This window comes from Hyperolius riggenbachi, chromosome 1 (genome assembly GCF_040937935.1).
Source record: "Hyperolius riggenbachi isolate aHypRig1 chromosome 1, aHypRig1.pri, whole genome shotgun sequence".
In the NCBI taxonomy this organism is placed as follows: domain Eukaryota; kingdom Metazoa; phylum Chordata; class Amphibia; order Anura; family Hyperoliidae; genus Hyperolius; species Hyperolius riggenbachi.
The window spans coordinates 283,981,401-283,998,281 of record NC_090646.1 but is presented as its reverse complement, the minus strand read 5'-3'; the positions used below and the strand labels follow the sequence as shown (position 1 = coordinate 283,998,281).

Sequence of the window (16,881 nt, the reverse complement as noted above, 5' to 3'; positions counted from 1 at the left end):
AAGCTCAGAGTTGCACAGAGAAAGCCTCGAAACCTTAGGGATTTAGAGATGATCTGCAAAGAGGAGTGGACCAACATTCCTCCTAAAATGTGTGCAAACTTGGTCATCAATTACAAGAAACGTTTGACCTCTGTGCTTGCAAACAAGGATTTTTCCACTAAGTATTAAGTCTTTTATTGTTAGAGGGTTCAAAAACTTATTTCACTCAATGAAATGCAAATCAGTTGCTATCTTTTATTTAAGGTTATTTTTTCGATTTTCCTTTTGATGTGCTATCTGCCACTGTTAAAATAAACCTACCATTGAAATGATACTGTTCTGAGACTTTTCATTTCTTTGTCATTGGACAAACTTACAAAATCAGTGAGGGGTCAAATAATGATTTCCTCCACTGTATATATGTTCTAAAATACTATATATTTATAACAGGACACCACAGAAGAGAAAAATAAAATGTATTCCAAGAAAAAAGGTGAATATTCAGAGATGGTTGTATATATATTGCTTCTCATATACACAGTTATACATCCTACCTTTAAGATGTATGGTGACTTAATATTTAAGTTGATCTAAGAAAACTAAAGCACATAACTGCATTTCAAAATAACCTCTTCCACCAGCTACATATTGTGAAAATAGAGGTCTAAACCACATATTTCTAAAAACTTATTCCACATACCCTCACTCATAAAAGGAAATGTCAATTACCAATCTTGACAAGCTGCATCCACTGCACACCATGAGTACCGATGGCAACAAGAGAGAAGCCAATCGTTGCTCCCACAATGCAATGTGTCCCAGAGATTGGAAGCTTCAAGAAAGATGCTATCAACTGCCACACAGCTGAACCTGTAAAGAGATTCAAAATAATAATACATATTAGTTAACAGTTAAACAAGTGCAGATTAAGAATAAACAATCACCAAGATCTTAAGGCCGGGTTCACATTGGCACGCATCCGCTCCTGCGCTGCGTTCCGCTCCGAGAAGCAGAAGGATTGTGCAGGTCGGGAACGAGCGGAACGCAGGGAGCATAACGTAGCAATGATAACTTTCCCATCGGGAAAGCATTGCTTCCGCTGCTGCGTTCCGCTCATCGGAGCGGAACATAAGCTATTTTAGCCTAATGTGAACCAAGCCTAAAGGGACCCTGACCAGAGAAAAAAAAATCTGGACATAGGGCTGGTGCACACCAAGCGTTTTTAGTAGCGTTTTCACAACCGCTGCCGCCTGTGAAAACTCTTGGTTAATGTATCTCAATGGGATGGTGCACACCAGCGGTTTGAGGTGTTTAGCAAACCGCAAACGTGGCTCCTGCAGCATTTTTCGCGGTTTGCAGATGCGTTTCTGCCTCAATGTAAAGTATAGGAAAAGCTCAAACCGCTCTGAAAAACGCTAGATCATAGCAGTTTTCCAAGCGTCGTTACAGAAGCTGTTCAGTAACAGCTTTACTGTAACAATATATGAAATTTGCTACACAAAAATGCTCCAAAATACGTTAGGCACTTTTAGAAAATTTCTCTTAACATGCCTAGAATCGCTCTGAAAATCTGTTTCAAAAACCTCTAGCGTTCTGCGGATCTGCTAGGTTTTTGGTGTGCACTGGCCTTACCTGGGGCATCCTCCAGATCCCCAACCACCCCCCCCCCCCAGCCCGCAAGGTCCCTCAGTGTCCTCTGGGTTCCCACCATAGTCCAGCTGGCAGCCTCGTCAGCCGGCGGCCTGTGGCCCGATCACACGCGTTGCAGTAAGCCACCTGCACATTCGCAAATCATTCTTTCGATAACCGCTTATGGGCAGGCTTACAGCAACCCATGCATGATTGATTAGGTTGCGGGGGTCGCCAATGGGACCACGAACGGGGCCCCAGAGGATGCCGAGGGACCTCATTGGCTATGGGGGGGGGGGGCTAGAGGAAGCCCCAGGTACATTCAGATTTTTTTTTTTGTTCAGTGTACCATTAAAGTTGAACTTTCTTTTTACTGTGCAATTATATATAATAATGGAAGTGCTTTTTGATGCATCTTTACACCTATGCAATAGCTCAGACAGTGGGCCCGATCTAATTCACCTTTTCTCCTAGATGATATATTATCACATCTTTTCAATAAAATATCTTTTAAGCCACCAGCAAGCAAGAAAATACTCAGAATAATTTTGACAGTACTTTTTCACCTACTGTATTTTTCTGAATTTAAGACACACCTTTTCTTCCCCAAAACCAGGGGAAGCAGAAGTGGTGCAAAGTGCAGGACCCTATTGGCACAGTATAGAGGAACCACTAATTACGCAATGTAACTGGTCGGAGCAGCAGGTGTTAGCTTAGAGACAGTTTTGGGGGAAAAGGTCCATAAGATGCCAACACACCATTAAATGATAATTTCCGACATGTCTGATCTCCCGATCGATCACTTTGCCACTCGATTTGTGATAGCAGTGAATGGAAAAAGATAAGGAAAACGAGCGGAAGATAAGAGAATCGATTGCAAGATCGAGCAGCGAAACGATCGAACGGGAGAATCGAGCGGCAAAAAACGAGCCATGTATGCCCACACTATTTGTCTGACCCAAGCATCGGAAACAATATTCCGGATAATTTGACAAATTGATTGCTTCCATAAACACTTTCCAAACTGGGGTAAGGCTGCAGTATGTTCCATTTTTCAAATGTACTTTAGCTTTATTTACATATAGAAAGCACTCAGACTTTGATAGACGGAATATAAATAGTAATTAAAGTGGTCTGAAACACAGCATTTCTTCTGAATCACTACCGCGCAACTATTGTAAAACACCGGCCGTTGTTTAGTTACGCACACTACGCTGCCATTAGCGCACGTGGCACGCCCAGCATGGCAGTTAGGTTGCGCCAGTTTATTAGCCCTCGAAAGGGGAGATAACTAGTTTGATGAATCAACCCCAATGTCACAGCTGAATCAGGTACACTTTAAATGTATCCTTTACCCGGCTCCCATCAGGCCGGAAGTTTCGGACCATCTCCACCAAGATCTTAAAGCGGAACTGTAGATACGTTGCAAACACACTGTTTCACTTACCTGGGGCTTCTGCAAGCCCCCAGCAGCCGTCCTGTCCCGCGCCAGGCTCATCCACGAGCCTCTGTTTCCCCTCCGCCAGCTACAGTAGATCTCGCCACTGCACATCTTTCTTCACTTTCCCCTCTGCAATATCGCTATTGCAGAGGGGAACGCGAAGAAAGGATACGCTTGGCAGGGCTGCACTGGCCTCGACTTACAAGTCGAGGAACGGAATGGAGCGGCGGTGGGACAACAGAGGCTCGAGGAGGACCGGTGCAGGACAGGACGGCACCGTGTGTGTTTGCAACATATCTACAGTTCCGCTATAAGACATAGGAACTCTTCCTTTCCCCTCTGCTGTTAAACTTCTGAACTTTCTTCACGCCCTGCCCCCTCCAGCATCTCCCCCCCCCCCCCACACCCCGTTTAGGCTGTGGCTGCTGGTTGTAATACGGATAGACTTTCTATTGAAACACTGTTTTTAATGTTTCTTGTTAACACTGCTGCTATTGTTTTGTCTTATTTATAGTCTTATTTTTATTCTGTGCAAAATCTAATTCGGGCATAACTTAGTCATGCTTTGTAAATAAAATTATTCTGATACATCATTGACAACAAATACCAAAAAGTAAATCGTTGTTGTGCTGTTATTTGTTAACATAGTGTGATGAATGCTAGCATGACACGGAGACTGCCACTAACCTTCACCCAATTCATAATGTTGATAGAGTACTGCTTTATGTGTAAATAATTACCTCACACTGTGCCCAGCCCTCTATCACATTGGTCAAATCAAAATATAGCCTTCCACATTCTTGAACTTGGACAGCACCTATGTTAAAATAAATCAGTCAAGCAAGCATGGCAGCTAACAAGCTAGCATTTTAGGAGGATGCCAATATATTTCTCTCTGAGGCCCATATGCAATTCACTTTTTCTCCTAGGAGATAATTTTCATATTCTCTTTAAAATAGGTAAGCATTTTACAATTGAAAAAGTACCCAAGAGTTAGTGAAAAAGTTCTGTGAGTGAATGTCGGTACACCAAGAGTGAAAAAGTCCCAGTGGCCAGGTAGCCATTGCTCCTTAGAAACTTACAGTAGGAGACTAACCTGGGGGGATTTTGGGGGGGGGGGCAACTTCACATTATGGCACTTCTGTGTCTCTAGTTTTGGGCACTGGCAAATTTGTCAGGTGTCAACAGTAACATACTAAAAAACAAAAGCAGATTGTTTTTTGATACAGAAACAGGCAGAGACACTGCAAGTTTATCTTTCCATGCAGGCCTCTCAGTCTGCTGTTCACACAACTTGTATGTCCGCCAAAACTCCTACACAGTGTTATTTGCTACTGGTAGAATTTTCCAAGTTGGTTGTTTTTTCCAGAATTCCCAGTACCGGTAGTTTAAACAGTTTCCTAATCTCCTATAACTACCAGCTACTTTCAAGAACTTTGGGAATTTCAAAGAACTTCAGAACAAAAAACAGATTTAAAATGTTCCCTTTAGAAATAAAATGAACAAAAATGTGTCATAGTAAAATGAAAATATATTCAATATTAAACTTCCACAGTTCAAAACATACAAGCAATCTCATACTAAAGTTAAAGTGGATAAAAAAAAAGTAGCTGAATACCAAAATAAAAGCATATCACAGGAAAAATGTTTAGATGAAGCAGAACTCTACACTTTCCCCTTCACATTCCCTTTTATGTGTGGAGATAAAAGGCTATACGGTACTGCCCTTCGCAAGGAGGCCACCTCTAGTCCCTGCTGCCCATCTTATTACTTCAACCGGTCCCTTGTCTCCTGTAGTGTTGCTGGCAGTGGTGAGGATACTGTGTCATCTTCTTCCAAGATGTCCACAAATACCATTGCTATTGAAACACTGTTCAGTTGTAGGCTTATGTGGAGTACTTTGCTCTACAGGGACGCTACCTATTTACCAAAATTGAGGGGGAATGGGTCAGTGGAGACACTAGCTGCAGTCTGCACTGGAAAAAAAATCAATATACAGTATCGTAGATTTGCTAACATGGATGTTAACATATGTCAGAGACTTAGCGGACACTCTAGGATTCTTTTTCACCTCATTGAGCCTTCTGCGCTGTGCTCTTGCAGTCATCTTTACAGGACAGCCACTGCTAAGGAGGGTAGCCGCAGTGCTGAATTTCTCCATTTATTTTGTTTTATCATGGGCTGATGAACTGCAAGGCTTTTGTAGATACTTTTATAACCCCTTCTAGCTTTATGTAAGTCAACAATTCTTAATCATAGGTCTTCTGAGAGCTATTTTCTGCGAGGCATCATTCACATCAAGCAATGCTTCTTGGGAAAAGCAAACCCAAAACTGGTGTGTTTTTTATAGAGCTGGGCAGCTGTAACCAAACACCTCCAATCTCATCTTATTGAATGGACTCCAGCTGGCTGACACCTCACTCCAATTAGCTCTTGGAGATGTCAGTCTAGGGGTTCACATACTTTTTGCACCTGTACTGTGAATGTTTACATGGTGTGTTCAATAAAAACAAGGAAACATTTAATTATTCGTGTGGTATTAGTTTAAGCAGACTGCGATTGTCCATTGTTGAGACTTATGAAGATCAGATCACATTTTATGAACAATTTGTGCAGAAATCCATATAATTCTTCATTGCCTGTAGCTAGTACAGAATGATGCTGCATGACTGTTAATAAGCCAACCCCAGAATTTATTTATTTATTGTATTTATAAAGCGCCAACAGAATTGCCACATCACACCAATCCTTTGCTCATTACACTGGCTACCCGTAAAATGGAGAATCCTTTCCAAAATTGGAATGCTAACATTCAAATCCCTACACGACCTAGGCCCTGGATAGCTGAAGGATTTGTTGCAACTGTGGCACACCTCCTTAAACCTCAGATCAAAAGGATCCAATAACTTGACCATGCCCAGAGTTCAACTAAAAACCTTTGGAGACAGAGCCTTCTGTCATACTACCCCTACCCTGTGGAATGCCTTGCCAAACGTAATCAAGACAGCACCCACCCTGGACACAAATCAAAGCTGAAAAGCCACCTGTTTAGCATTTATGATCAAATAACATTTCCCCCTGTAGGCACCACTATGTACTGATCTGAGACAAGCTTGTGCGCTTTGGGTCCTATGAGAGAAAAGGGCTTTACAAATGTTTCGTTGTTGTAATTCCAAAAGGTCCATATACTTTTTCTTGCTACCGTTTGTGTATTTAGGTGAGGGACAAACAATTTAATATGGATTTTCAAGAGACAGAGAGTAGTACATGTTTAGGAGCTAACTTTACTGCCAATAAAAACAAAAAAAAAAAAATCAGTGTAGAGTGTCGGGAAAAACATTCTCGATTCTCTGCTGTTAGGGCTATGTGCATCTTTTTTCCTGTTCCCTCACTTGTCCACCTGTTCCTACCCAATCCCTTTAATGATAAACTTCATTCATTCCTAACCTTCTCTTTCCTGAGTTGTGACTTTAAACTAACCTGAAAACAAACTAATTACTGTTGCCTAACCTTAACCTCCCTACAAGGAAAAAAAACCCTAACGCTTAACGTAAAAGGGAACCGGATGTGGGAGGGGAATGTGCAGGTTGCAAACTTCATTTATTTCAGTTTCTTTTGAGTCACAAAAATGCAGCATGCATGCAGACAGTGGAGTCACACTAGAGAAGCATCTGATCTCCATGCATAGAAGGCAGGCAACTGGCAGTGACAGATTATGCCACATGAAGTAAAGAGGTGTGTAACAACAACAACAAAAAAAACGGCTCGTCTGTTCAGCCTTGGCTTTGTACTGTCGCCCAAGGGATCAAGCCCCAATCACCCTCTGGTGACATGCCTCGTATGTGTGTACGAGGCTTTAAAGCAAATGTGAAGTAAACTTGAATTAAAGTTAGACTCTCAACCTATGGAGAGGAAAGGATCTGAATCCCATAGAGCCTTTGCAGTCCTCTCTCCGCACCCCTAAACCACTGTTGTCCCCTGGTGAACACCAGAATCTTTTGAAGAACTCACACAAGCGCAGTACTGATCCGATCATCTTTAGAAGTACTCGGAAACGCAAGTACTTCTGAAGGCAGCCCGGGGACAGCCAAATAAGTATTTGACCAAGCAGATTGAATTGCTTTACTGTGGCGCAGTGGTGGAACAAGGAGACAGAGAAAGGACTGGGAAGGCTCTATGGCAGGGGTAGGGAACCTTGGCTCTCCAGCTGTTAAGGAACTACAAGTCCCACAATGCATTGCAGGAGTCTGACAGCCACAGTCATGATTAATAAAGGCAAATGCATGCTGGGATTTGTAGTTTTATCACAGCTGGAGAGCCAAGGTTCCCTACCCCTGCTCTATGGGATCCAGACCTTCTCCATAAATGAGTATTTTTTTGTTCACTTCAGTTTTACTTTAAGCTACTGAATTCTGGAGATAAACGGTCATTCAGAGCTCTGGTATAGTAACCATTACAGAAAGAAAAGAAAAAAAAAAGTTAGAGTCTATGCAAGAATGGCACTGTATATACGTGTTTATCTGATGTTATGTGTCAGTCCAGGTACCCTTCAAGTTCAATAAAAGAGTACAGTAAAACAAAACCAAAACACTGCAATATTTATTTGCAAAATAAAAAGAAGAAGGCACCTTCTATAGCAGTTCCTCCTCAGCAATCTAGCTGCTTGCTTACTTCCCTCTAATATTCAGTATGATAGCTAGGATAGGCTATCAGCCAGCAGGGAGTCAAAGACTCATCTAACAGAGGGCTCCCTCCCCATTCATTAAACTAAACGGGTGCACCAGACTGACTGGGACTGAGCAAGCAACTGTCAGATTCTTAAAAACTGTTAAATGGTAGTTTTTTAAATTTTAATTTTTTAATTTTTTTTTGTTTAATGCATTAGTGAAAATAATCTTCAAATGCAAGGAACATACCTGGGATTTGACTTTAATATAAAATCATTATTGTGTGTGAAAAAAACAAAAAAAAACAAACAAAACAAACAACAACAACAACTTGAATTCAATGCAGACAGCAACAACACGAAAAGGATTTCAATTGGATACATTAAACAAAAGCTGGTAGGGTGGTTCTATATTTGGTGCAGAGTTTGAGTTGCTTCGAAGTAGGTTTATTTATTGGCTTTGTCTACATTCCGCAAGCTTCTGAAGTTGCTTCAACTGACCAGAATAGGACATGTCGCATTGAGGAAAAAAGCAGGGCAGTGCTAGGCAACACAGCCTTTCCAAGCAAGCACAGATGTAGTCTGCCAAAAGCAAAATTCTCTTTTAAATCTGTCTGTCACATTATAGAACACAGGCAGACACAAATCAAGCAGTCCTGTACATCAACCCTTATACAACTAGATTTTTTTATACCCATATGTCATGTTTGACTACGTTGAAAATATATTGTATAGTGTACATTAAGTATACATTTAAACCACTGTTAAATCTTTTGTAGAACTGCTTTTCATACAAATAGGAATAATAGAAAAAAGAAAGTCCCAGTATACAAATGTAAACTTGTTACTGCAATGAATTGCAAGCCAACAGCTTCTCGCTACCAAAAGCCTGCAGCCTTCTCATTCTCTCATCTCAATAGCTGGACAAGTCACATGGTACCCAGAATTATGTGGTCAGCATTATGGATAGAAAAAGAGAGTTGGGGCAACTATGATGCCTACCATAGTCACACCTCCATCTTAACAGACACCACACCCATGCTGTGGACCATGCCACTGACCGTACCACATAACTCATAGCAGGGCTTGGTTCAGGAAGCTGGGAGTTGAGAAGATGAAAGTAGTACTTTTTAAAAAATGATTATGTGGCCACAACTTTTTTTTTTCTACAAACATATTTCGTTTAAATGACATTTTAAAAAAAAAATTGATGAACTAGGGCTTTTTAAATATAAAAATAACAGAAATAGAAAGTCACATGAGTGGTTTAATTATACAATGAATTATTAGCCAGGCCAAAGTTGGTGCAGGTAGTCTACAGATTTGGGCAGCTTTCGCATCTGAAGCCCCCTACACACACTCAACAGCGGTCTTTTATGCAGCTCAATTATTAAACAACTTTTGTTGTGAAACAAGTTGAACAATCCAAAAACAGTTGCTTGCTATTGTTCAAAGAACTGATAAGACTGATAAGGCGTCAATCCAACTGTTGAATTGATGTCTCATCAGTTGTGTGAACAATAGAAAGCAACTTTTTTTTTTTAGTTGTTCATCTCGTTTCACAACAAAAGGCCGCAGTTGAGCATGTTTATGGGGCTTTAAGCTGTTGAAATATTTGACATTCTCACTTATAGCGCTGTGCAGCACTGCTGCCTGCGTTTTTCTCAAAACAGCACTGACCCATTCATTGTCAGTAAATGAGTAAATGATATCAGCACAGCAATGCAGATCCCGTGCGTTGCGTCAGAAATGTATGACCATCTGTGTTAGATAATGTTCACAAATCACCTGTCAGTAACAAACAAACAAGAAAGAAAGAAAAAAGAAAAAAAAATGCACAATACGATTTTGAAGCTCTTTTTAATGAAAACTATGGAGAAATGTATGGTCTCACTGTTAAAGCGATACATGTCCCTTTAAAAATAGCAGCTACTGTAGCTCAAAATTGTGAGGTTTTCGTTGCCCAATCAAACTAGTTCTAAAGATTTCTTATCACTGGATTGCAGACTGGCTCTATATTAATTTGTCCAAACTGAACCTAATGGATACACACTTACCACAATTTTACATACAGTATATTCTGGCGTATAAGACGGGTGATACGCCCTTGTCCTGTTACCGACTCTCAGATCTTGCTGCTGAGGACTGTAGTGAAGCGGTGCAGGTGCACATGTGCAAGATGTAAGAGGCAGAGAATGAGGTACATAGGATACAAGGGTGGGCCAGACAGGTGAAAGAGGTGTGTTTTATGGGCACAGCACGATCTATTCTTCCATACCGCTCTGATAAACAGGTAGACAAGGAGAGTTGACCAATCCAACCAGTCAAATCACCTAAGTACTGTTATATACTGGGTACCACATACAGTACAGCACCAGTAACTGTTCATACATAGCACCAGTATATGATTTTTTTTTTTTAATTTTATTTGGTGTGCGTTGGAAGAGGGGGGTAGTCTTATACGGCGAGTAAATCCCAAACTCTATATTTTAACTGGAAAAGTTGGGGGGGGGGGGGGGTCATCTTTTATGCCCAGTCATATACACTGGAATAAACGTTAATTTGGGTTAAAAAAATTATTTGGGTTAAAAAATTAAAAAAAGACATACGTCCATAGAGTTCAATCAGAAAATAAAGTACATTTATTCAAAATGCATCTAGAGCTTTTCCTCAAAGTTGATCTAAACTCAGAACTTCCTTTGTGCTCCAATAGATTAGTCAATCACAGCATAATATTTCTTGGGGGGGGTGGAAATCTTCATTACAATTTATGGAAATCCTAAAACAAACAAACAACCTGAAGTTTTTACCTGTATTAACACAGAAATGGTTAAGCTGAAGGGTAGGAACACACTAGGCAGAATCACATATATGTTTTCCACTATGTGCTATGGAAAATGCCTAGTGTGTTCCTGAACCCTTAGTGTTTAAAGAAGTCATCAGGTAATATGAGGAAAATAAGGGCTTCGTCCAGCCCCAAGCTCCCAGCATGTCCCTCGCTGCAGCTCTCCAGTGATGACGTCAGGCCGACCTGGAGGTCAGCCTGCACTGCGCCTGCGGCGCTGTCAATCACCGCCACGTGGACCTGAGTGTACTGCGCATGCGCAATTTCAGTAGGCGGGATCAATCATAATTGACATATCTGGGTGAATGGTCATAAATTTGTCGATCAAGAGGGATGGAATACAGTGTTCTCCCCAGGATCAAACAGGTGAGCGGGCCTCCCGGGTAAGATCAATTACTGCCCGGCTGGCTGGCTGCATTCCCGGCTGTCACAACCGCATGGCCGCACTGTCATTACACCGGCTATCGCGCTGCGTTCCCTTGCAAAAAGCAAAAACCAGAGTTGCTCCCAAATCTGCACAGCTCTGTGCACAAGATCTCATGCTTCCCGGCAAGCTCGTGCAGTCATTGGCTCAGCAGAAGGAAGAGGCGGGACAAGCGCCCGCGGCTAAGCCGACAGTCTGCCAGGAAGCTGGGTGGAGGACAGAGGACCGCGTTGCTGTGGGCAGTGGCTGTTGTATCAGAGTGACAGGAGGTTGGGCTGAATGGACAGTGAGGGGCTCTGGCTGGCGGCCTTGCAAGTGCTGCCGAGGAGGGGGGCTGCACGCTATGAGCTCGGTCAATGTCATGTCTCCAGCGGTGGCTGCAGCTACTGATTGAAGGATGATCTGGAGAGCGCAGAGTAGGAGGGTGAATGCAGCTTTCAGGGCCGCGAGTCTGATGAGTGCGAGACGCTTCACACACCAGGATCTCTGATCGTCCAGGGGAGCTAAAGTGATGCAGTTGCCCAGAGCAGCCAACTCTGTTTCCCAATACTCGGGTAGCTCTGGATTACAGCACCACTGGAAGTCGTAAGACCTTGTGCTTCTCTGTTATGTTCACAGGTCTGGGCTGCAAAGTGCTGAGCATGTTCTCTCCTCTCATGCTGGATGTACACACATTAGCTGTGTACAAGTAAGGATGACAGGGCTGATAGTTCATTCATAATGGACATTTGTAGGCTGGTGTTTTGGTAACATATCCATAGAACTAGATCTTTTGTGTGTCAAGAAGTTGCTTGTAAGCAGAGATGAGCTTAACATTTGACTTTAAATGAATGTTGTGCTCTCAAAAACCAGAAAGGGGGATGAACTGGAACTTTGCATGTGCTAATTTAGAAGAGCAGGTAATGAGTCATGAGGCTTCTTTCATCCTGACCTGTTACATTGCAGTGTTCTCCCCAGGGCTAATTAAGTGGGCGGGCCGCCCGGGTGTTTTCAAACCCCGCCCGGCTGCCAATAGTCTGTGCTGAGGGTTTGATTGGCTGGCGTGTCATCGGCTATTCTGCGGCGTGTCTCGGCCACAAGCAGTGTGGAGTCCCCTAGTCCATGAATGCCCACAAGTGCAGAAGCTGGAGTCCAACCTCTATCCCCCCTCCCTCTTCCCCCCGCTCAACCAGCTCCTCCGGTGGTAGATTCAGCGTCACTGGCTCTGCGCTGTCTTGAACGCTAGAGCACAAGCCAGCCGCCTGATCCACGTTGTCTCCTCTCTCCGATGCTGCGCACACTAAAAAAGGAAGTACCGTAGTATGTGCAGCATTGCAGAGAGAGGACAGGAGATAGTGTGGATCAGGCGGCTGCCTTGTGCTCTAGCGTTCAGGACAGCGCAGAGCCGGTGACGCTGAATCTACCGCCGGAGGAGCTGGTTGAGCGGGGGAAAAGGGGGGATAGAGGTAGGACTCCAGCTTCTGCACTTGCGGGCATCCGAGACACGCTGAGCCCCCCCCCCCCCCCGCATCGCCGATGACGCTTCAGAGAGGAGCCAGTGACGCTGTATCCACTACGGGGCGGTGCCGAGGCGAGTTGCACATCCTCCCCACTAGCCCATCAGCCTGACCACCACCATCACTAGCCACCAGCCTGACTCCCCTCCCCACTAGCCCACCAGCCTGACCCCCTCCCCACTAGCCCACCAGCCTGACCACCTCCCCACTAGCCCACCAAGCCTGACCACCTCCCCACTAGCCTGACCACCTCCCCACTAGCACACCAGCCTGACCACCACCGCAGTAGCCCATCAGCCTGACCACCACCTCGCTAGCCCACCAGCCTAACCACCACTCCACTAGCCACCTGTCTGACCAGCAACTCACTAGCCCACCAGCCTGACCACCAACTCACTAGCCCACCAGCCTGACCACCACCCCACTAGCCTGACCACTAGCCCACCAGCCTAACCACCACACCACTAGCCACCAGTCTGACCACTAGCCCACCAGCCTAACCACCACACCACTAGCCACCAGTTTGACCACTAGTCCACCAGCCTGACCACCACCCCACTAGCCACCAGCCTGACCACCTACCGACCCCACTAGCCACACCACTTACCAACCCACCCCTCTAGCCACCAGCCTGACCACCTACCCACCCACCAGCCTCACCACTTACCCAACAAACCCCACTAGCAACCAGCCTGATCACCCACCTACCCAGCCACTAGCCTGACCATCTACCTACCCACCTACCAGCCTGACCTATCCACCACACTAGCCACCAGCCTGACCTACCTACCCACTTACCCAACCCACCAGCCTGACGTACTTACCCAATAACCCTCCTTTTCCACCCAGCATGACCTTAGGGCCCTTTTCCACTAGCTGCGATCCACTTCAGAAAGCGAAACGCACCCGTTTTGATGAGCACCGTGATAACATGTAAATCATGGTGCTCATTTCCCACTAGCATGCGTCGTATTTTTCAGAATCACAATTGTTGGGTGATCGTGCTCCATTTAGCCAGCTAGCTAGTTTTTTTTCGCGTTACCATCCGCAATAACGTCCTGCGCAGAACGCTATTGAGGACAGGAACATGAAGGATATGCGTGGCCAGGCCTGTGCAGAAAGCCCGCCGACTCCCTGTCAGCGAATACAAAACTAGCTGGCAGCAGGGGACCAGAGGCTCAGTGAGTGACTGCAAGGGCACGGGACAGCTGGAGGGGGCTGGTAGAAGCCCCAGAAAAGTAAAACAGATTTTTTTTTCCTGGTGTCCGTTTAACCTCCTTAGTGGTCTGGACGAGCTCAGCTCGTCCATCACCGCCGGAGGCTGCCGCTCAGGCCCTGCTGGGCCGATTTTTCAAATAAAAAGCAGCACACGCAGTCGCCACTTTGCCAGCCGCGTGTGCTACCTGATCGCCGCCGCAGCACGGTGATCCGCCGCGCGCAGCGGCGAAAGAGGGTCCCCCCCAGCCGCCCGAGCCCAGCCGGAACAAACAGTCCCGGCCAGCGCTAAGGGCTGGATCGAAGCCGGCAGATGTCAGGACGTCGGCTGACGTCCATGACGTCACTCCGCTGGTCGCCATGGCGACGAGGAAAGCGAAACAAGGAAGGCTGCTCATTGCGGCCTTCCTTGTTACTTCTGATCGCCGGAGGCGATCGGAAGTACGCTACAGGAGCGCCCTCTAGTGGGCTTTCATGCAGCCAACTTTCAGTTGGCTGCATGTAATAGTTTTTTTTTTATAAAAAAAAAACCCCTCCCGAAGCCGCCCTGGCGATCTTAATATAACGCCAGGGAGGTTAAAGTGACATGTGGCATGATGAGATAGACGTGTATGTACAGAGCCAAGCACACAAAGATGCTGTGATGCTTTTCTTTCTCTGCCAAAACGATTAATGCCCGGTTCACACTTGTGTTGAAGTGGCAAACGAATCTGTGAAAAATGATCAGATCACTGCTCGATCGGATTACTTTTTACTCCGTTGCCACTGTTTCCATTCTGCTGCTTCTGCTCGGTTTCCTCACATCTCCCCCCCCCCCCCCCCACCCCTCCCAGACCCCATCCCAAAGGGGATTTTGCCTCTTAGAACGCTCAGTTTCTTTAATAGTGTGAAGAAACGTTCCTTTTTCTCATTGCTCCAAATGCAGCGCTTCAGCTTTTATTTCGCTGGGCTTTGCGGTCCGGAAAAATTGGTGCAGCAGGACACTTGCATTCCGGTCAGCGGATCGTGCAGGACGGGATGTTTGAACAGATGTGTGTGAACGAATCCATAGGTTAACATTGGATCCATATGCATCTGTTAGGATCCATTCCGATTCGCAAATGGAACATTTTATAACACCAATGTGAACTGAGCCTTAATCACCTATGCAACTCTCACAAGTCATAAAATACTTTGCTCTAGGAGGCTCGGTTCTCTGCCAGGAGAGGACTGATAAAGATCAATAGTTCAGTTTATATATTTGAGCACTCAGACAGAGACAGACTGTTACATTTAGCAAAGACAAAACAAATCTGCTTGAATTTTTAAACAAAACAAATTGTTGGATATCTAAAAGTAATTTTTAGGAGTAAGAGGATAGATACAATTGTTTATCTCACTTTGATTTCATTTAAAGGAGTTATCAGGCAAACTAAGTGCTCTACTTACCCGGGGCCTCCTCTAGCCCATTGCAGATGACACGTCCCATCTGAAGCTCCGCTCTCAGTCGCTCGGCCCGGGGACCCAGCCAGTGAAAAGGGGGACTTCCTCTAGTGCGCCTGCAGCTGTCAATCAAGTCCACGTTGTCCATAGTGTACTGCGCAGGACTCCGGGCCGAAAGGCTGAGAGCGGAGCTGCGGTGTGGGATGTGTCATCTGCAATGGGCTGGAGGAGGCATAGGGAAATTGCACGATGTTACCGCTGCGCACCCGATCGAACAAGTCGTCCCGACATCTTGCAGCATGCGAGATCGACAATGTGACCAATTTTCTTTCCGAAAATGGTCGCATTGTTGGTCGGGCATGCACTTGGCGGCACAGATTTTCACCCAATTCGATAATAATCAAATCGGATGATCGATCGTCCGCCAAGTCGCCCGATGTATGGCCACCTTTACAGCTAGGGTTGCAAAAGGTATGAAACTCCACAGTATGATAACCGTCAAAAAACAAACAAACCACGGTATGATGGCATTATACAATTATTTGGACCATAGGTGTAGCCAGTAGTAGGTGGCCGCAGCATAGGTAGCCAGGGATAGGTGTAGCCAGGCTAGGTGGCCACAGCATAGGTAGCAAGGGATAGGTGTAGCCAGTAGTAGGTGGCCGTAGCATAGGTAGCCAGCGATAGGTGTAGGCAGGATAGGTGCGTGCAGTATAGACAGCCAGGGGAGGACGCAGCATCAGGGGGTACAAATACTCACTTGCCGGCAGCCAGGTCCTTCACTCTGTACTGGCTTCATTCTACTTTCTGTTCTTGCATCATTTCCTTGTAATAGCGCCCAGGGAGCGCTGTTTCAGGGAAATGGGAAACAAGAACAGGCAGAAGAATGAAGCCAGTGAGTACAGCGTGTAGGACACGGCTGCCGGCAAATGAGTATTTGTATCCCAGCTGCATCCCTGTCGCTACATCAGCCAGCCCCCAGCCCCCCCCCCCCAAAAAAAAAAAACTTGTAAAACAAGATTATGCATAGTATGATTACCATGCACAATCAAACCGCGGTAGATCGTCATACCGGTACACCGCGGCAACCCTATTTACAGCTACTGATAAGACAGTTGGATCTGGTTATACAGACACACAGCAGTGGATTTTTTTCAGCAACTCTATCTGGAATAAGGCTTTTCGTGGTGTGTTGTGTAAGAAATAAGGTTCACTTTCAAGAGTACCATAGATAATAAAGCAAAGGTTTTTAGTCATTTTAGCAGTAAATACAAAAAGATTGGTGTTGATCTAAGTGTGATGGCCACTTCACAGGAAAATATGCAAGCAAACAATTTACCCACTAGCCTACAGTAGATTTCCTCTATAGTAACCTTTAAGGGACCTAGCTAAGTAGTTTACTTTATCAGAATTGGTCATACATTGTACATTCATATTCATTCAGGCTCATGGTTGGGACTGGAGGACTACTACAGCCAGAAAATTACTATATCAGAGTGCCAAATTTCAGGTCTCTCACCTGTAATTATAATCATGTGGGAATGTTTGTTAATAACACTTCACAATTCTCCACCTGTAATGTAGCACACGCCTCTACACAAAGACAGAATTGTTATTGTGCAGCTTAAGTTATTAATGTACCAGACACCTAAGAACTTCTACATTCAAATACGTTAGACATGGACTTTTACTAGAGAAGTAGGCCAAAGTAAACTACAAAAGCGTAAGCAGCAAGAGGTTTATCACAATAAAATGGAGAAGTCA

General features: G+C 44.8%; 1 protein-coding gene across 5 annotated transcripts in view; it reads right to left on the bottom strand.

Moving 5' to 3' along the window:
- The window catches only part of SLC20A2 (solute carrier family 20 member 2), a 129,857-nt gene that overhangs the window by 59,171 nt on the left and 53,805 nt on the right, over positions 1-16,881 (bottom strand). For 4 of the 5 annotated variants that reach the window (XM_068233659.1, XM_068233658.1, XM_068233660.1 and 1 more), the window contains exon 3: positions 709-849. In XM_068233659.1, the coding sequence (XP_068089760.1) occupies positions 709-849 (141 nt within the window). Of the gene's footprint in view, positions 1-679; positions 850-16,881 lie in introns of those variants that run through there. The other variant, XM_068233662.1, reaches the window with a different exon arrangement.